The sequence below is a fragment of the Cydia fagiglandana genome, chromosome 27 (genome assembly GCF_963556715.1).
Source record: "Cydia fagiglandana chromosome 27, ilCydFagi1.1, whole genome shotgun sequence".
Classification (NCBI taxonomy): Eukaryota; Metazoa; Arthropoda; class Insecta; order Lepidoptera; family Tortricidae; genus Cydia; species Cydia fagiglandana.
The window spans coordinates 8424707-8445741 of NC_085958.1; the positions used below are offsets into that span (position 1 = coordinate 8424707).

Sequence of the window (21035 nt, forward strand, 5' to 3'; positions counted from 1 at the left end):
ACATCCCTATTAATTACCTGTGTTTAGAACTGACCTCCTGGATGCTTCGGGCTTTCGGCCCAATGCGACTTCAGCCTTTGGATCTTGCGACTTAGACACTTGTACTTAAAAATACTTGGAAAAGTTACGGGAGGCGCGCGTCTGTCGGACGCTTCGGATCTTCGAATCGCTCCTTCGGCCTTTGCATTTAGTTAGATATTTGTACTATTGCTTTGTGTTTGAATACCGAAGTCGAGCATCTCGCGAATGCATGTATTATAATAATTTAGAGTAAGGCCAAACGCGCACCACGATTTTTTGTCCTGCGATAATTTTGTCGCAGAAATGCAACGTATGTGTTCATATGTTAGTGCGCGCATATGCGACAAAAAAATTGCAGCGATATTAAAATTGTGATTTGTCACATTTTTCCGCGATTGTTCGCGACGCGATTGTCGCAAAGTGAATTGCAGCATGCGGAGTTGTATGGCCCCGCGAGCACTATGATAATAAAATCGCACGCCGGCCGGACCTCAGTCGGCAATGTCGGCATTTCGCTCTCCAAACCCCAACATCTCGGCACCTGCATCTCCAATGGAGTCTCAAAATGAGATGCTAGATGTCGACCATTTAATTATGGAAATAGACGGGGATCACCTTTGTGTTATAAATGCTCAAAGTCATACAGCAATCGCATATTAAAGACACGTTTCATGACAAGCGACTGGTCGACTTTTTCATTTTCATCGCAGTGCGCGCAGTGAATTTTCTGCGATATATTACAGCGCGATTCTAAAATCGTGTCGCAAAAATTAATATCGTGGTGCGCGCTTGGCCTATAATACCTTAAATGTATACTCCTTCAATTTGAATTTAGAACTCATTATTATTTTTTATTTGATTTTGTTTCTAGTTCTATGCCATATATATAGACTTTAATATTATTTAGAACTGCTAAAAAACAAGATCGGCTTACTTTAAATATTTCGTCAATTTTACCTTTGTTTCTAAAAACTGTGATATTTAACTGTCATATACTATTAATGTCTTCCAAAATTATTTTCTCGTAACAGGACTGAGGGGCTACCGCGAAAACCGAAATTCGCAATTTGCGGGGATCTTTCTCTTTTACTCCAATGAAGGCGTAATTAGAGTGACAGAGAAAAATGCTCGCAATTTGCGAACTTCTATTTTCGCGGTTATAGCCCTGAATCTTGTTGCTCACCGATCCGTTCAAAAATATACATAAGTACTGAATATAATTAATAGATATTATAATTATACAATTAATACAGAAATGTAATGGTACTTAATGAAAAGGAATATTGTGTATATTGTTTCGACGAATCAGATACTCTCAATAAAATCTATACATGAGGCCAAAGCTGTTCATAAATATTAAATGACTTTATTATCTCTATACGCCTTACTAACTCTATGTGTCCTATTGTGAAAAAAAAAACACAACGACAGTCAAGAACGGAATTCTTAATTTGAATTTTTCCGATTTTTGAGATACGTAGTCCATTGCTTGGAAAGCCCGTTCGAAATTGAAACTTATTTGCAATATAATAAGGTCGTATTTTGTAGATCTCTTTCATACTTATAGTAGGCTATTGAGATAAAATTAAATATCCCACAAAAATAAGCAAGCAGAATTAAACTTTGTGTCAAAGACATAAGTCATAAATTTCAATGCCAACGTTTTAACTAAGGATGTTTCTCGCCTAATATGAATTGACCAGTGTAAGCATCAGTTAGCTAGCCCTAAGCAATCAAAGGTCAAGCTGCAGTTGAAAAACTAATAAAGATAAAGTTAAGCTGATAATTTTCCCGCCGTCTCCATGCTTCTTTAAGTTGGGTATTGACTGGTCAGCTGCCTGTTAGCTATAGTTTTCGCGAAAATCGCCAGGACAGAGGTGAAAATTTTTGTATGAAAACTTGCAACTTTAAATGCATTTTTTGACGAAACTATTGCAGTCTAAAATGAAGTCAAAATCAGTCCATCGACTCAATTTTTTGCAAGCTTTCTAATGGTACCCCACACGATTCTTACAAACGAAAAAAGTTTCAGCCTACCCCTCTCAACCCCCTAAATCTCCCCCTTTAATAAGAAATAAGCAGTTTTGACTTATTTACAATATGAGTGGTGGTAATTGCTATAACTGTTCCAAATTTTAGGTATCTATGTCAAACGGTCTCTGAGAAAAACGTATTTAACTGATTTGCAAGACCGAAGTGATCCCAAAACAGTTCCATACACTTTAGTTGCTGGCAACCAAAAAAAACTTAAAAACGTTTCACAAAAATTAAAGCGTAAAAAGAAACAAACACCAAGCACCTATACCACAACTACTTACCCGGGAGTAAAACCAGACTTTCAAAAAAAACACGTAAGGGCGCCACTGCTACGTTTAAGCTGTGAGGTCTAATAGTAGTAGCGGTTGACCAAAATCAGCTGCAAATGGTGTTAAAGGTATGAAAATCGGCACGATTAATCTTTAGGCCATTTGAATTAATTTGACCCGTAGCACCAATAAAAAAAAAACAAACGGAAAGGAGTTATGACGTCATCTTTTTTTTGTATGGAAAAATAAAAAAAATTGTTCAGAAACCTATCGTGTGTGGTATTAAATGAAAGGGCATTTTGAGCCGGTTCTAAAAATATATCACATTATTATATTTCCGTCACTTGCATTCAATTAAAATTAAAATAATATTCAAAACATACCAAGTTTGGGCGCCTCCAGATACGAAACCGTTGAATTATTTTTTGCAAAATATACCTCAAGTAATACCCAATATCCTCATATCTAACCCCAAGAAATTAATTTCGAAAATATTTAGTTTTAGTATTTTATTTTTATTTTTTATTATTACAAATTGTGATCTATCAATCTATCAATGAAACGGCCTCCTAGCCTAGTCGATAGTGACCCTGCCTATGAAGCAGGAGGTCCCAAGTTCGAATCCTGGTAAGGGCATTTATTTGTGTGTTCATCAACATCATTACACAAATAAATGCCCTTACCAGGGCTTGTATATGTGTATATGGGAATTTATTTGTATGATGATGATGGTGAACACACAAATAAATGCCCTTACCAGGATTCGAACCTGGGACCTCCTGCTTCATAGGCAGGGTCACTATCGACTAGGCTAGGAGGCCGTTTCATTGATAGATTGATATATCACAACTTGTAATAATAAAAAAAAATACTTCAACTAAATATTTTCGAAATTGGTTTCTTGGGGTTTAGATATGAGGATATTGGGTATTACTTGAGGTATATTTCGCAAAATAATTCAACAGTTTCGTATCTGGAGGAGTCCAAACTTGGTATGTTTTGAAAGTTATTTTTATTTTAATTGAATGCAAGTGACGGAAATATAATAATGTGATATATTTTTAGAACCGGCTCAAAATGCCCTTTCATTTAATACCACACACGATAGGTTTCTGAACAATAATTTTTATTTTTCCATACAAAAAAAAGATGACGTCATAACTCCTTTCCGTTTGTTTTTTTTTATTGGTGCTACGGGTCAAATTGATTCAAATGGCCTAAAGATTAATCGTTCTGATTTTCATACCTTTAACACCATTTGCGGCTGATTCCCGAATTTCAGGCTGTACCGCTATCACTATAAATAAAACAAGGAATCTCACTTAATAAGAATTTATTTAACGCTTAAAACGTCGCTAGCATTCGATAAGATCGTCGAAGGGTCAAAGTCCGTTAACCGTCTGATTTTTACTCCCGGTTTACGAAAGTAGTCGCTGCCCACATGCTAGTACTTCCCTGGCCCGCTGTGTAGCTGAGAGCGATGAAGGGCTGAGGGACGTCAGCCGTGTTGCACCAGGGTCAGCACCAGGTCCTCAGGGTCAGCGCGAGCGTGCCACCGTCGGCCTTCTAGCCGTGCTATAGAACCCTGGAATTATTTTAGCTCGTCTTAGTAATTAACCCACGAAACGGCTCCCCTGACTGTAACCGGCTTGAAGAAGAAGAGCAGAAGCGGAAGAGGAAGTACTGCGTGATAGCCGTGAGAATGCCTTGGTGATGTTAAAATGTCACAGTCAGGCGGAGCTTACAAAATGAGCAGTTAAGCATAAAGTTTTAAAATATATATAGATTACAATTTTAATCTTGCTTTTAAATAAGGAAAAAAACGTTAACACTAGCATTTAAGATTTGCAAGCGAAACTAAGCACCTATTAAACTATGCTAAGGAAGTTCCAAAATCAAACAAAGAAAAGATCGTTACAGCTTAACGGTAAATAACCGTTGAACACACATTCAAATTTACTACTCCCTAAAGCACTCTTAAATGTTCAACACTTACCCAAAGGGGTTACACTGGCTCTAACCTTTATTACATGTACTAAACGAGTACAGAAACTCAGGCAATTACTATAGCCCTTATTAAATTGTATGCGCTGCGAGTGCGCAACATGCACGGACGCTGCGAGAGAGCGACGTGCGCCTGCGTTGAATCTCAGAAAGGAATGATCGCCGGACGGACCGCGGCGCGGCAGCCAGACAGCGCGGGGGGAACGCGGCGAGGGGCATGGAACCGGTCGGTAGCCCAAGTACTGATTCGCGCGGCGAGTACAGTCAGTCGCGCAAATAACAAGTTGAGATTAGAATTAGACTACACGTTATTACTTTAATCCCTACATTAGTGTAGGTAACAAGTGAATGTTAGGTAAGTGTTAAAATATCATACTTATAAAATAATGCAACTTATATTAATGAACGTAGAAACAATTACATACGATTAACCTAGGTTACGTAACATTTATGTTACAATAGTCTGAGTCCCCTGTGGTTCTGCCTAGCTCTGAATCCTCTCAGTACCTTGCTGAAGGATTTAGAACTAGGTTGTCGGCTTCGGAGAGGGGGTGAAGTCATTTCTCACCTTCTGTACATGGATGACCTCAAATTATTTGCACCAAATAGCCAAGACTTGCTGGAGCTACTGAAAACCACCGAAGTCTTCAGTAATGCCATCAACATGGAGTTTGGTGTCGATAAATGTGCGGTTATGCACGTACAGCGGGGGAAAGTTGTAAATTCAACAAATTTACAACTTTCTGAGACAATGTCTTTCAGATCCATCTCTGAATCAGAAACCTATAAATACCTTGGTATGTCACAGTCGTTGGGTATTGAGGAAGAGGGTATTAGACGGTCGCTGAAGGAGCGCTTTTTTAGCCGGCTCACAAAAGTACTTAACAGTCTTTTGTCAGGAGGCAACAAAGTGCGCGCCTTCAACGCCTGGGTAATGCCTCTGCTCACATACTCCTTTGGCATACTAAGGTGGACTCAGACCGAGCTGGATGCCCTGGATCGGAGGGTCCGACAGCTGCTCACCACACACCGTATGCTGCACCCACGCTCGTCTGTTATGAGATTGTACATCCCACGGAAATGTGGAGGTCGCGGCTTTCTAAACGCCAAAAATCTCCACAACCGTGAGGTGTACAATCTCAGGAATTATTTCCTCAACAACGAGTGTGGGATGCATCGTGATGTGGTGGCAGCTGACAGGGGCCTCACGCCGCTCTCCTTGGCGAACGAGAACTGGCGCAAACCTGTAGTACTAAGCACCGAGGACCGCAAGGCGGTATGGAAGGATAAGCAGCTACACGGGCGGTTCTACAAGGCCCTCATGGGACCCGATGTAGACCTACCCGCGTCGGTGAACTGGCTACGATTCGGGGACCTCTTCGGAGAAACCGAGGGTTTTGCCTGTGCAATTGCGGACGAAGTTATCATGACGAATAACTACCGGAGATATATCCTGAAGGACGGTACGGTCGACATTTGTCGGGCATGCCGCCGTCCCGGAGAGTCACTCAGGCATATTATCTCCGGTTGTTCTCATCTTGCTAACGGCGAGTACTTGCACAGACATAATCTCGTAGCCAGAATTATTCACCAGCAACTTGCCCTCCTATACGGCCTTGTGGACCGTGAAGTGCCGTACTCACCTGCGCCAGTTCTCGAAAATGGTCGTGCCACGCTCTATTGGGATCGATCTATCATCACTGACAGGACTATTGTAGCCAATAAGCCTGACATCGTGCTGATAGATCGATCGCAGCGCCGGGCCGTGCTCGTCGACGTCACCATCCCCCATGATGAGAATCTCGTGAAGGCCGAGAAGGACAAGTCCAGCAAGTACCTAGACTTAGCTCACGAGATAACCGCCATGTGGGATGTTGACTCGACGATCATTGTTCCTATAGTCGTGTCAGCGAACGGTCTCATAGCGAAGAGTCTCGACCAACACCTAGAGAGACTCTCGCTAGGTGGTTGGATCAAGGGTCAGATGCAGAAGGCGGTAATTTTGGACACGGCGCGTATAGTACGTCGATTCCTCACTCTGCGGCCCTGACCACCGGCAGCTTGGGCCCTGCCCCGCTGCCGGCGGCACCCTAGGTTAGGTTTTTTTATCATGTGTTTATAATTCTTTTTTTTTTGGTTGTAAGTGTTTTTATATTTTACTTTTATATCCATATTATAATTAACCTAACTTAAGAAGAAAAACTGCATCCATACATTTTTAGGGTTGGCAAATGGCAAAAAACAGAACCCTTATGGATTCGCAATGTCTGTCTGTCTGTCTGTCTGTCCGTCCGTATGTCACAGCCACTTTTTTCCGAAACTATAAGAACTATACTGTTGAAACTTGGTAAGTAGATGTATTCTGTGAACCGCATTAAGATTTTCACACAAAAATAGAAAAAAAAACAATAAATTTTGGGGGTTCCCTATACTTAGAACTGAAACTCAAAAAACATTTTTTCATCAAACCCATACGTGTCCCCACACCTGTCTGTCTATGGATAGGTCTTCAAAAATGATATTGAGGTTTCTAATATCATTTTTTTCTTAAACTGAATAGTTTGCGCGAGAGACACTTCCAAAGTGGTAAAATGTGTCCCCCCCCCCTGTAACTTCTAAAATAAGAGAATGATAAATCTAAAAAAAATATATGATGTACATTACCATGCAAACTTTCACCGGAAATTGGTTTGAACGAGATCTGGTAAGTAGTTTTTTTAATACGTCATAAATCGTAAACTGCAATTTTATTATGTTACTCGCTGGTACGGAACCCTTCATGGGCGAGTCCGACCCGCACTTGGCCGCTTTTTATTAAATTGTAGGTACTCGGAAACTGTGGTCACTGGGAAAAAAATCCCAGTAGTTACCACCAAACCGAGTTAGTGGTAACTACTGGGAATTATATTCCCAGTAGCCACAGATTCCGCGAGTACCTACAATTTAATAAAAACCAGTGGTAAAAGGTGGGAAAAAAATCCCAGTAGTTACCACTGGTAACAACTCGGTGGTAACTAGTGGGAATAACCCGTACATCCAATTTAGCTAGGACCCAAAATGGCGCGACAATCACGGAGCGCGATGGTGGGTTGTACGTAACGTACTCGTACAACGACTACAACGTACAAATCAGGGATGTAACAGATGTGGTTTTATCGAAACCGAAAACGGAAACAGATGTTATCAATTTAGTTTAACGGAACCGGAAACGGAAACGGAACCGAAAACGGAATCGGAACCAGAATCCGAGCCTGAGTGATAGGTGGACGAGATGTTAAGCAGTATAGTATTAAAAACAAAAATTCCAAATAACTATTAATCAGTAAATCAGCCTTTATTATGCAGTAAAAAAACTTTGCCCTTCTAGGTGTTAGAAGCAAAAAAATGTTACCTAATATGTATACTACCTACCGTTTTTGATGTACGCCGCCGCCGCGCGAAACATTGACATCTGTTATAACTTCCGTTTCAAACATAACGGAACCGGAACAGAAACGGATGTGTACCAAACGGAAGTTCGGCCTTAACGGAAACGGAACCGGAGCTCCGTAACATCCCTGGTACAAATAGCCATGTCAAATAGTCAGTCCATAGTGTCCATACAAAAGTTTGCACAACTGTGCAAGGTTTTCGGCAGAGGGGTAAGCTCTGTATCTATGCAACATATATTTTAATTTTATGGTCATACTTATTTAGTAGATAATTAAATGTACTAGTAGTTCGCCCCGAACTGAGAACTCGCGGTTCGCCAAAAAGATCAATTGAATGCAGTGCTACTTAGTCCGAGATGGGCATTTCGTAATTGATTCCTGAACCACGATTACTTGAAATTACTTTGTAATCTGATTACCGAATTCCCAGATTACTTTGTAATCTAACAATACCGGACTACTAAGTAGGTACAATTCCATTTATAGATAGGAATATTGCAAGTTTGATACTAAATGCATAAGTTATAAATACAATTGTTGGTGTATCCGATTGAGCTGTAATTTGACTTATATATACTTACGATGATGGCATCGAGCCATCATCAAGTTGATCCGATAATGGAGGCCGGAGTTATATTATAATAATATACCGGGTGTGGCCTGTAACATGAGCAAATAATTATAACATAGATTGTACTCCTCAAACGATGACACTTTTGTTCAACAACTTTAAAAAAAACCGGGCAAGTGCGAGTCAGACTCGCGCACGAAGGGTTCCGTACCATACTAAAAAAAAACGGAAAAAAATGCAAACAAAACGGTCACCCATCCAAGTACTGACCACGCCCGACGTTGCTTAACTTTGGTCAAAAATTACGTTTGTTGTATGGGAGCCCCATTTAAATCTTTATTTTATTCTGTTTTTTAGGGTTCCGTAGCCAAATGGCAAAAAACGGAACCCTTATAGATTCGTCATGTCTGTCTGTCTGTCTGTCTGTCTGTCCGTCCGTATGTCACAGCCACTTTGTTCCGAAACTATAAGCACTATACTGTTGAAACTTGGTAAGTAGATGTAATCTGTGAACCGCATTAAGATTTTCATACAAAAATAGAAAAAAAAACAATAACTTTTTAGGGTTCCCCATACATAGAACTGAAACACAAAATTTTTTTTTTCATCAAACCCATACGTGTGGGGTATCTATGGATAGGTCTTCAAAAATGATATTGAAGTTTCTAATATCATTTTCTTCTAAACTGAATAGTTTGCGCGAGAGACACTTCCAAAGTTGTAAAATGTGTCCCCCCCCCCCCCGTAACTTCTAAAATAAGAGTATGATAAAACTAAAAAAAATATATTATGTACATCATACCATGCAAACTTCCACCGAAAATTGGTTTGAACAAGATTTGGTAAGTAGTTTTTTTTTAATACGTCATAAACCGTAAACCGCAATTTTATTGTGTTACTTGCTGTTACGGAACCCTTCATGGGCGAGTCCGACTCGCACTTGGCCGCTTTTTTAGTATTTGTTGTTATAGCGGCAACAGAAATACATCATCTGTGAAAATTTCAACTGTCTAGCTATCACGGTTCGTGAGATACAGCCTGGTGACAGACAGACGGACGGACGGACGGACGGACGGACGGACGGACGGACGGACAGCGAAGTCTTAGTAATAGGGTCCCGTTTTACCTTTTGGGTACGGGACCCTAAAAATTATGAAGTATTTAGAGTCCCTATTTTTCATACAAAATTAAATATTATGACGCCATCGCCACGCCATATCATTGTGATACTGACCAACATTTGTTCAGCAACTTTTAAAAATAACTTGTGGTTTGATTTTTAATACACTTTAAAGTTTATTCTAAGACGCAATGTATTGCAAATTTTGTTATGTTAAAAGAGTGACAAGTAACGTCAAACTCACTGATGTCAGCGTACATTGAAGGCAATATTTATTTTGTATGAAAAAGAGGAAGTCTAAAGGATTCATAATTTTTAAAAGTTGCTGAACAAATGTTGGTCAGTTTGAGGAGTACAGCCTTTAGTTTAATTTATTGCTCCTGTTACAGGAAGCACCCTGTATAGCCAGAGGAACTAGGTACAGTCAACAGCAGAACTTGATACGCAGGTCAGGTGTTCAAAACAATCTCGAAGCGACTTTGTCGTGTCAAGGTAATTTTGAACACCTCGCCCGCTTAGCAACTTCTGCTGCTGACTGTACGTAATAAAACAAACTTCGTCACATATGAATTTGTTATAATCGTCTAGTAGTAGATGATTTCAAAGAAAAGTAGAGTCAGTAAAGAAAACATTTTTTTTCATTTATTTTCCTCGTCTAGCGATGCTTCGCTCTCCTTTTCCTCGACTAGCGATGCTTCGCTCTGTTTTTCCTCGACTACCGATGCTTCGCTCTCCTTTTCCTCGACTAGCGATGCTTCGCTCTGTTTTTCCTCGACTACCGATGCTTCGCTGTGTTTTTCCTCGACTACCGATGCTTCGCTGTGTTTTTCCTCGACTAGCGATGCTTCGCTGTGTTTTTCCTCGACTAGCGATGCTTCGCTTTCTTTTTTCTCAGCTTCAGCATTTTGAGTAGTTTCAGTTAATTCTGTTTCAGCATTTTGCGTAGCTTCAGTAAATTCTGTTTCAGCATTTTGAGTAGCTTCAGTTAATTCTGTTTCAGCATTTTGCGTAGCTTCAGTAAATTCTGTTTCAGCATTTTGAGTAGCTTCAGTTAATTCCGTTCCAGCATTTTGAGTAGCTTCAGTTAATTCCGTTCCAGCATTTTGCGTAGCTTCAGTTAATTGCGTTTCAGCATTTTGCGTAGCTTCAGTTAATTCCGTTTCAGCATTTTGCGTAGTTTCAGTTAGTTCAGTTTCAGCATTTTGAGTAGTTTCTACGGTTCCTTTCTCAGCTTCCCCTATTTGTGCGGTTTGTGCGTCTGTTGCCGGCGGCAGCTGTGCTGGTATCCCGCCTCCTGATTGGCTGAGGTCGGGTGCTGCGAAGCTTGTTAATTGGCTGGGGCCTGACGCAGAGCTTCCGGATTGGCCGAAGCTGAACGCGTTGGTAAAAACGTTGCCAACGGCATTGGAGAGTACGTTCGTGAGTCGCCCCGTTATGTTATCTGGTTAAAAAAATAGTAGACTTAGCAGAAGTTGCTAAGCGGGCGAGGTGTTCAAAATTACCTTGACACGCTCTTATTCTCTTAACAATAAAGTAACAATGACGACCGGTCTGGCCTAGTGGGTAGTGACCCTGCCTATGAAGCCGATGGTCCCGGGTTCGAATCCTGGTAAGGGCATTTATTTGTATTATGATACAGATATTTGTTCATGAGTCATGGTTGTGTTCTATGTATTTGAGTATTTATATATTATATATATCGTTGTCTGAGTACCTACAACACAAGCCTTCTTGAGCTTACCGTGGGGCTTAGTCAATTTGTGTAAAAATGTCCTATAAAAAAAAAAGTCGCGTCAAGGTCATTTTCACCTCGCCCGCTTAGCAACTTTTGCAGTTAAGGTTATGCATCTGTGGACATCATGAAATAATGGAATTAGAAGCCTAAATTTCTTGTCGCACCCTTAAGGAACATTGATATAAGGTAGCTAACACACTATCGCACCGCACCAAGGTCATTGAGGGACGCACCCATAAGTAAGAGGGAGAAAGAGATATCGCTTTCTTCCTCTTACTTATGGGTGCGTCCCTCAATGACCTTGGTGCGGTGCGATAGTGTGTTAGCTACTTAAGACCGCCATAGTGCCATAAGTTAGAAAGGTATACCATAATTCAACCCTGAATCGCTGTCAAACTTCGGTTTTGTAGTGTCCTGTTTTAAGGCCGTAACACACTATCGCACCGCACCAAGGTCATTGTGCGACGCACAGATAAGTAAGAGCGAGAAAGAGATATCGCTTTCTCGCTCTTACTTATGGGTGCGTTGCACTGTAGTGTGTGCTACACCTTACCCACACATATACAGTGTTAGAGTATATAAGGCTACACATGTATCATTTGAGAGCGCATTATACCAATATCATAGCAAGCAGTTGTTTGTATTTACGTCCCACCTCACATGGCGACCCTGCCAGTGCGGCCTTGTGCTGCACTGGCGGCGCGCCGCGCGGCCAGTGAAGGTCGAGCCAAAGAAGATCGTAATTAATAATTATGTGACCTTGTTCAAACTATTTTACAAATTAACACATAAATTGAGAAAGTGCTAGAACAGTTATAAATAGACTATGTGAACAACATTGCAAAAACATTTAGTGGAGTGACTCGAAGAAGTGAACTTTTAAAATACTATTATATAGATATTATATTAATAACGATTTAATTAAATGGAACGTGTTTCACGAGTCAATTACGTACCTACAAGAAGACTGGACTTTAAATTAAAAACGGACAGTGATTATTAAACGGTTTGGGATAGTATGCAGCCGGGAGTTGTTGGTGTCCCTGGACTAGGACGGCGAGCCCGGGGCAGGAGGTACGATACGAGAACGGCGGCAACAGCGCAAACAGAGAGGTGCTTGACGTAAAATAATTGGCTAGGTTACGATTATAAGAAAATTTTAATAATTAATTGTTGGTACGTAGGTAAATAATATTTTTAGAATTTTTATTTCTTTGTAGTTAAACTTTTGAACTAAATATTTGTTTTCGTTGTGAAACTTGAGTGTTAATTTTAATTTAAAAAATTATAGCTATTGGCAATAATATATGTAATAAGCAATTAATATGAAGGATATCGTTGTATCCACTTAAATTTATACTTATAGTACTTTATATGGTTAAAAGGACGGTTAGTTGAAAATAAATATTTACTTATAATTTCTCACTTTTATAAATAGTTTTTTTTTGTGATCTAATTTTATATACATTTTAACACAGGTTGCTCCAGCAATATGTACATGTTCTTTTTTTTTAAATTATATAATTGTGTTACATATAACGTGCTAAAAATATTTAAAAAGAAATCATTCCTTGTAAATCAGTATACGAGTATTAGAGTGTAGTACCTACAATACAAATATAGCGCGGCGTTGCGAAAGAGTTCCCATAAACGGTTTGGTATGCAGAGAGTATGTTATTACATCTCAAATTTCAGTAACAGGTGTCTTAAAATGAAGCATTGTGCACAGTTTTAGATTATTTAAGTTTTATCAATTTTATCATAATGATACTTATTAATTGCTAGTAGAGACCGACCGCACCGACTTTTAACCATTACATAGATTTGGTATTTTAGTATACAAATGTTTTTGTTCGTAATTAAGATTTTTAAAAGATTTTGTGTACCGGACTTTTAAATTTGTTATTATTTATAATAACGTGGATCTGACATATTATTCAAGGAGTGACTAGATTAGTTAATACAAGAATTATACACCAATTACATAGCTACTTATGAAGAATGAGTTAATAGTTAAATAGCGAAAGCGTAGAGTTTGTGTAGACCAGTTTTTATAGATATGGGCATGATACTGTAAAGACTAGTGGCTCTGTGAGCTGTAGACCTCGCGAGCTGAGCTTAAAACTGAGTAAATGTATGGCTTCGTTGTTTAGAAGAATTTAGAGAATCTAATTTGACAATTAAAACCTTAACTATCGAACCTGCTTACAAAATTCGGGAATTGGTTTAGAAATGCGACCAGTAGAGTAGAACAGATGGACATACGAAACAATTTTTGGCTAACAGGCCAATTCAAACGTACACTGATATCAGAATGACGTCTAACTGATGTCATTTAGTTATCGTGCATTTCGCTGGTTCTTGTCCGTACATGTATTGGCGCAAGCGAGACGCACGATGACTACTAAATAACATGATAAAAATATCATTCCGATGTCAGTGTACGGTCGGTGCCCCAACTTAAGTATCCACGTCGCCATACTAATTGTATAGAAAAGTGGATAGAGTTAGACCAAGAAAAGTCTGCAGAGATTTTGACAGCACACGCAGTGCCAATGTTATTTGTGCCAGTGTCAAAATCTCTGCAGACTTTTCTTGGTCTAACTCTACTTATGTTAGGGAACCAACATTACCTTTTAATTAGCCTGTAAACTGCAACTGAGAAGCTTCGTGCGCGTTTGGTTTGCCAGTCTATTCAGTCTTTGTTCCTCCTCGAGTCGCAATAGAAGGAGTTTCATGCTTTTAATTTTAGCGAGACGATCCAAATTAAAAGGCTCTAGGATAATGTTAGTTAGACTTTGAGCCCGGGAAAGCGCAACGTACGAGCAACCTACAGCTAGTTCCCTGAGCCCAAGGTCGACCACTACCCTAGGCAATGTTAACCCCTGCGATTTATGGATGGTGACCGCCCATGCTAACGTAAGTGGAAATTGACTCCTGGAACATGTAAGTTCTTTAGAACGCCAAGTTTTTGTGACAGCGGCGACCGGCACTGATCCCATTATAGCCGGGCCGCTGTAGTTGTCAAATCTGACCATTACTACCAAAGGGCGATCAACGGGTGGTGCACGATTAGGTAGATACACCAAATCGGTAACAGTGCCAACGGAACCATTCACCAAACCTTTTTTAACCCACAAATTTGTTTTGAGCATGACCCTGCTGCCAACGCAGAGGTACAGAGTTTTCTCTAACCCTTGCGCTTGTCGATCTGCACATGCCTGTGCAGCTTCTTTGTTATTATGTTCAGCCGATACTTTAGCCGTGGGCTTATGGAGGTCCTTTAGTTTGGAAATGTTATACAAACTAACATTCCTGTTTTCCGGGTAAAGTCTCATTGCATTAGAAAAAAGCCGTCGTTCCGCATCACTTAGTCTACTTTTTTCCCGCGACATTAATATTTCCCAATCAGTCTTAGTTGACTTTCCGTCGCCCAGACGATCCAAAATGTCCCTAAAATGTGCCTGGCCTGCACCTCCTTGCCTATAAGACGTTGACAAAATGACACATGATGTGATTTCTTTGTAGAGTAGTTGTCCCTGATCCGCTAGCACGCAGGTAAATCCCGTTCCATAAACCGGACGATCAAGTACTGGTGGTAATTGTTTTATATCACCCAACAAAAATACAGTAACATTTCCGAAAGGCAAGTGGGAAAATAAGGGCTTACCTTCCCTACATCTCAAATCAATTTTTTTGAATAGTGAGCAGCCAATCATACTCATTTCATCAATTATAATAAAGTTGCAATCTTGCATATTCTCTTGAAATTGTTGTAGGTTCTCATCGCCTAGTTTTCGGAATTGTCTTTCAATGCCGAGATGCAAGGCCGAGTGAATTGTGCTACCTCCAACGTTAACAGCAGCAGCCCCTGTGGGGGCCATCAGGCGAAAACTATTAGGTCCTAGCTCCCGGTTCAATGTAGCACACATGGCTTTAATTACGGTACTTTTGCCACTACCAGCTTTGCCTTGTACGATCATAATACGTGGTTCGAGTTCGATACAATTTGATTTAATGCACGAAATGCGTTCGGATAGAAATGAGAGTACCGTCATTTGCTCACTGGAAAATGTTACTTTTGGATCTTCCCAAATTTCATTCTCGACGCAGTCCTTTAACTTTTCCAATGTAATAAATCCAGGCAAGCTCAATGGGTCGTTGAATTTCTCAAATGCATCTGCCCATGAATGATTTGTATCAATTTCTCTTAGTCCCATTTCCACTTCGAGTCCTAATTCGCCAGTGGGACCCATAGCTGCTACCACCATCCACTCCTCCGCTACATCACGAGCCTCGTCATCATTCTCAACATTTTCGTACTCTTCTTCAACTCGAGGTAGGACTAAAATATCATTAGGCTTTTCCACCAGACGGTGATATAACCGTTCCCACGACCCTTGATTACTCAAGGCTTCTACCGATCTCCACGGCACATGGATGAGAACTTGTTGTCGAAAATATGCCTCTCCTTGATCTGTGCGAAGCTTGGGGAACACTCTAACTATACATGATGTTCTTCTTTTGACCCAATTTTCCCCTTTTTTGTAGAACTTGGACGCGTGCTCAAACAGAGACATAGTCTCTTGTTCCTTTGGACGCAAATGATACACGTCATAGGGAGAATTAAGAGACGTCGCCTGAGCATTGGTACTCTCCATTGGCACCCATTGCTTTTTATGAACATTAATTGTGACAAATACTCTTGAGCAATGATAAAGAGGCCAACTCATTAAAATTTGAGCAGTCTCTTGGGCCGAAAAGTCCCTTTCTGCGATCATGCGGATAAATAGTTTCTGGACAACTGTTTTTGCCGCGTCTTCTTCGTTTTTAAGGGACTCGCCCAGCAAGACTTCTAGGGTTTTTGAGCAGGGCTCAGCTTTGCTAGCGTATTTAGCTATATAGTTCAATACCGCGTTATAACTGAGAATAGCTTGAACGTCGGTGTTAGCTCTCCAGTGCTCCGTTATGTATCTGTTATGCCTATTCACCAATTCGTGATTGCGTTTTGTTATCAATTCCCAATGCCCATTACTCTTGCTGAGGTGAGTCCTTTCCTGTAAAGGAAATGGGAACTTATAACGACATTCTTTTTTTTTCGATTTTTTGTTTAAGCGCAAACACTGTGGACCATGCTTTGTGTGCATTTGTACGCAGTTTATTAAGTTTAAATAATCTTCGTCATGGTCAGATATGTCGGAATAATGGACCTGACAGGGATGCACAGGGGGGAGCGGCCCTATTCCTGGGCTATCAGTACATATGAGCGCATCGAAAAATTGGCAAACGGATTGTTTTTCTGGTTCGTCCATGTTGTCCAAAGTATGCAAATCTGGAGCTTCATTTAACCATATTACCCCGTGTATGTGCGGGCTACCCCGATGTTGGAACTCAGTCCGATACCAAAAGTCTCGAACATTAAACTTGGGGATTATAACTGATTTTATGAAAAAATCAGCCCTGTTGGCAAAAAACCACGCTACAATAACCGGATTATCGTTTAAAATAGAATTTCTTCTTCGGTTAGCCTCTGATTTACTTAGCTTACTGTAATCTGTCCCGGGATCAAGCAGACGATAAATATCCGGCCAATGAATGTCAGCTGCACTTAAAGTAAAGAAGAGGGTCGGCGGTCCCAACTGTTGCACCATATCTAATAATTCTCCACACCTTGCGTGCCAGTAGGCGCTAGTCCCCCTCAGTGAAGAGTTAAAACAAAGCATATTTTTTAATAAACTCGGATTTATAGCTAACCTCTCTTTAATGCCAGCTGCAGTAAGATTTTGAAGTTCTGAATTTTTCTGAACGCAGATCTTCCCATTCTGAAGAGCAGCCCATCTTAGCGAACTATTCATTGCAAAAAAACGAAAACGCGGATGTTTCGCAAACCTACCATCTTTATACTTGATTAGATGCTGGAAATAATCACTGGGGGTTACCTTTATCAGTCTAGGCTCACGCAAATCGGCACTGCCATAAGGAAACAGGGTCGGAAAAGCCATAGCTATGTAACCCACAGTTGAGAATTCATTAACTGGCTCATTCCCCAGTTTGGGCCAAGCAACAACCTCGGGGTCATCCTCGAGTACGCTTTTAATTTGACCCTTTTTCTCATTAATTATAAAATTGGGAACGTCAGTAGTCATTACTTCACACGCTTCGTCTTTGTCCACCTGATCATCGGCGAGTCCGGTAAATGTTTGTGGAATTACGTCTATCAGCGATCCGTCCACAGGTATATCATTTAGAGCATTAACATCAATCTCAATGTCCCGATAATATCTATTATTTACTTTGAGATACTCCAATGCTGACCTAACTTTATCCCTACGAACTCTAAAATCAACATAGCCAGATGATTTTTCTTGTCTGACTATAAGAATAGAGGACAAAGTAGAAACCGCTCTGGGCAATTTGTTTGCAATGTCAGAAACCTCCTGTGGGAAATTTATAACCTGACCTGAGTACCCTAACTGTTGACCTTTTATGCGATAAACAGATATAACAGGATGGATTTTAGCTATTATCTGTTCCTCCACCATTGAGAGATCCTTTAGGACTGGTGGAACTTCCCCTGGATCCATGTAGTTCGTTGCAGAAAATGGGTTAACTTTATCACCCCCTCGGTATTTTAAGCAACGAATACAAGACCCTGATTTTATTTGAAGACCAGGAAACCGTTCCGAACACTCTAAACAAATATCCCAATCAAAGTCTCTCTGAAAATAATCAAACAAAGTCACATGTGGCTTATTTTCCTTTACACGCTGGTCAGTCTGTAAAGTACAGCTAGTCCTAGCAGACGTTGTGCAAATTTTCATTTTTAATAAACGGTCTCCCCTTTCCTCCTCCGTCTCCATATTCCTTCTAGAAGACTTACGTTCTTTATCTGTATTAAGACGCTGTTCCTTTTCCTCTTCTGTCTCCGCAGTTATTCTAAATGACTTACGTGCCTTATTTTTATTAAGGCGCTCGGCTGTCTGCTCTGGGGTCTCATTAAGCCGTTTTTGTGCAGTTTCCTTAGCCTTCATTGCGGCAGTTTTTTTTTTTGGAGTTGGTTTGGGCTTTTTACGCTGGGATGACGCAGATGCATTGTCTGATTCCGACAAAGATACTATAACTGGAGGAATCAAGGGTGAAGGCAAGGCCCCAGGCAGGGGTCGCTGCCTCCTACGTGACTCAGCAAAGGACATCAAAATTGCATCATTAGGCCGTGTAAATATTGGGTTTCCAAAAACTCTGACCATTTGAAGCCAGTCAGGACCTACATTGTTTCTGTAAATTCCGCACAGCAAAGTAGCAAGCTGTTCAATTGACGTGGTTTTATACAAATATGCAGCCCCTGACTGGTAATCTACCAACCGATGACTAATATCTACAGAATGGGAATCGAAAAGAAAATACTCCCCTTCCCGTTTCCAGACGCCTACCGTCATCCCCTGAGTGGTAAAAGTAAAACCACCTCCATGTTCGTCGGCAAAAGCCTCCCGGAGGGCCATCAGAGCCTCATTCTGCAGTGTTCTATCTCTATAGGATTTGGTGATTTCATCCGCTAAATCACATTTTTCTACATGGAATACCTTTCCTAAAATATATATAGGCGATAATAAATCGTCGGAGCACAGTTGATCATGTAAATTCGTGCTCCGCATTTTTTGTAAACAAGACCTATATAGTAGGTATCGCCGGATGTTAGTAATTCATCTATATGAAAATTCGCAAAAGTAATTCCATGAGCCGTGCCGTAAATTACTGCCGCGACAGCCATCCCGAAACATTGCTGCCGGGGCTGGGTAAAAATGTTAGAAAATTGACTGAGTTTCCCTCTTTTAGCTATGATATTATTCATTTTGTTTAGGTATAACGTATATACTTCTATTCCCAAAATAATACCAATATTCCATTCACTAAGCAACGAAGTCCGAATAGAAAAGCCAAAGTTTATTATTTAATTCAAGATAATATCAATATTCCATTCAGTAAGTAACGAAGTCCGAAAAGAAAAGCCAAAGTTTATTATTTAAATCAAAATAATATCAATATTCCCTTCAGTAAGCAACGAAGTCCGAATAGAAAAGCCAAAGTTTATTATTTAAATCAAAATAATATCAATATTCCATTCAGTAAGCAACGAAGTCCGAAAAGAAAAGCCAAAGTTTATTATTTAAATCAAAATAATATCAATATTCCATTCAGTAAGCAACGAAGTCCGAAAAGAAAAGCTAAAGTTTATTATTTAAATCAAAATAATATCAATATTCCATTCACTAAGCAACGAAGTCCGTATAGAAAAGCCAGTTTGTTATTTAAATCTAAGTGCAATACTGTTCTGGAAAATTCTGAAAATCAACACAAGCGCCAACGTCGTCTGCCCTTACGCGTCTGCCCGCTCGGGTTAGTTACTCTAACACCTACCCCGCCCCGCCCCCACTCACCGCGACCGCGCTCGGCCGCGGAGCCGCCCCGCGCACCGCGCCCGCTTTCGCCCGCGTAACGGTCCGTGTCCTTGAACTTAAACCGCAAAAAAAATGTTCAAACAAAAAAAAACTCAAACGAATACGCTTACCTCGCGCTCGCTTGATCAATCAGCAATACGATGTTCAGGTGCAAAAATAAAATAAAAAAAGTTGCATTTACTGGGGATCGAACTGGGTACCTATCCCATATCCCTGCTTATAAGCGGCAGAGTTCCAACTGCGCTATGATAGCATTTAGTTGAGCTGACGAAATTTGCTTACTTATTTCGAGTAAGAATTTAAATATCTAACTAATCTAAATTCTAAAGAGAATAGATTGTATAGGGGATGTGCATGAACTATAGGGGGCAGCACAGGAGCCGTCAGATCTTTGGCGCGAAGCGTAGATGTCTAGTTTATGATTCCGATGTAGCCCACAAGATGGCAGAACCTACTATGCACAAGAAAACGTACCTACGAGAACGGTTGAAGGTAGCACTTGCTTTGGCAATGTACATGTGCACATATGTTTCCGATTCAGGCCACAAGATGGCAGGCCCTCCAACGCGCACGGTCCCTATAGTAGAGGGTTATTGTCATACTAAATTTTGTAGTCACTGTAAATCAGTGCTGTAAATTTACTGCCATCTTTCGATACAGGATTAAAATGAAAATGAATAAAAAATATCAATAAATGTATATATGTATGGATAAATGATTTTTTTTATTTTTAGAACGCCATATGATTTTGACCCATGTTCTTTTACTGATATGAGTAAAAATTGTTAAATATAAAATGGTGTCGCCATCTAGACGAGCATGGAGGCCAAAGGTATGGGCGCCGTATATTCAAGAATCAAATTTTCTTTAAAGCGCAAAAAGCCATCATCTCTTGCAAAAATTAAACGAATACGCTTAGCCCGCGCTTTTCAAAATAAAATAATAAAATAAAAAACAACAATTGATACGAAATTTAAGTATAAAAAAATACAAAAAGTTGTGTAGCAGCATACGATTACTGGGGATGGAACCAGGGACCTCCCGATGCAAACAAAAAAAGCGAACGTTTGCAAAATGCGCCATGATAGTTCTTACTAAAGCTGACGAAATTTAGCTACTCATTCTCAAGTAAAAATGAAATATCTAAATACCGCCAAAACCAGCGATACAAATTTTCTGAATTTTTGGACATTTAATCTGAGCTGTAGACCTCGCGAGCAGAGCTTGAAATAACATGGTGCTAAGAGCTTTAAATACACCGTGTTTTTTTTGATTTCCGTTAATTTCAAGGGTGCATTCCTGAGCTTAAATCAAGTAACTTTCTCAAAGACACCGATGTTCTAATTAAGTCCATTTCGGAGATAATCCATAATTTATTTTTTTACTATAAG

General features: G+C 40.1%; 1 protein-coding gene and 1 long non-coding RNA gene across 2 annotated transcripts; both read right to left on the reverse strand.

Annotated features, from left to right (window-relative positions):
- Positions 1-6631: 6631 nt before the first annotated feature.
- LOC134677934 (uncharacterized) lies at positions 6632-9206 on the reverse strand. Its single transcript, XR_010100124.1, has 2 exons — positions 8923-9206; positions 6632-7070 (listed from the first exon to the last, which is right to left on the reverse strand). It is a non-coding gene; the product is annotated as an uncharacterized LOC134677934 (long non-coding RNA).
- An 885-nt stretch (positions 9207-10091) lies between these two features.
- On the reverse strand, positions 10092-19568 carry LOC134677816 (uncharacterized). Its single transcript, XM_063536243.1, has 4 exons — positions 16943-19568; positions 16546-16648; positions 15255-16245; positions 10092-10894 (listed from the first exon to the last, which is right to left on the reverse strand). The coding sequence occupies exons 1-4, from the start codon at positions 18838-18840 to the stop codon at positions 10092-10094; spliced, it is 3795 nt and encodes a 1264-aa protein (XP_063392313.1). The 5' UTR covers positions 18841-19568.
- Between the last annotated feature and the right edge of the window lie 1467 nt (positions 19569-21035).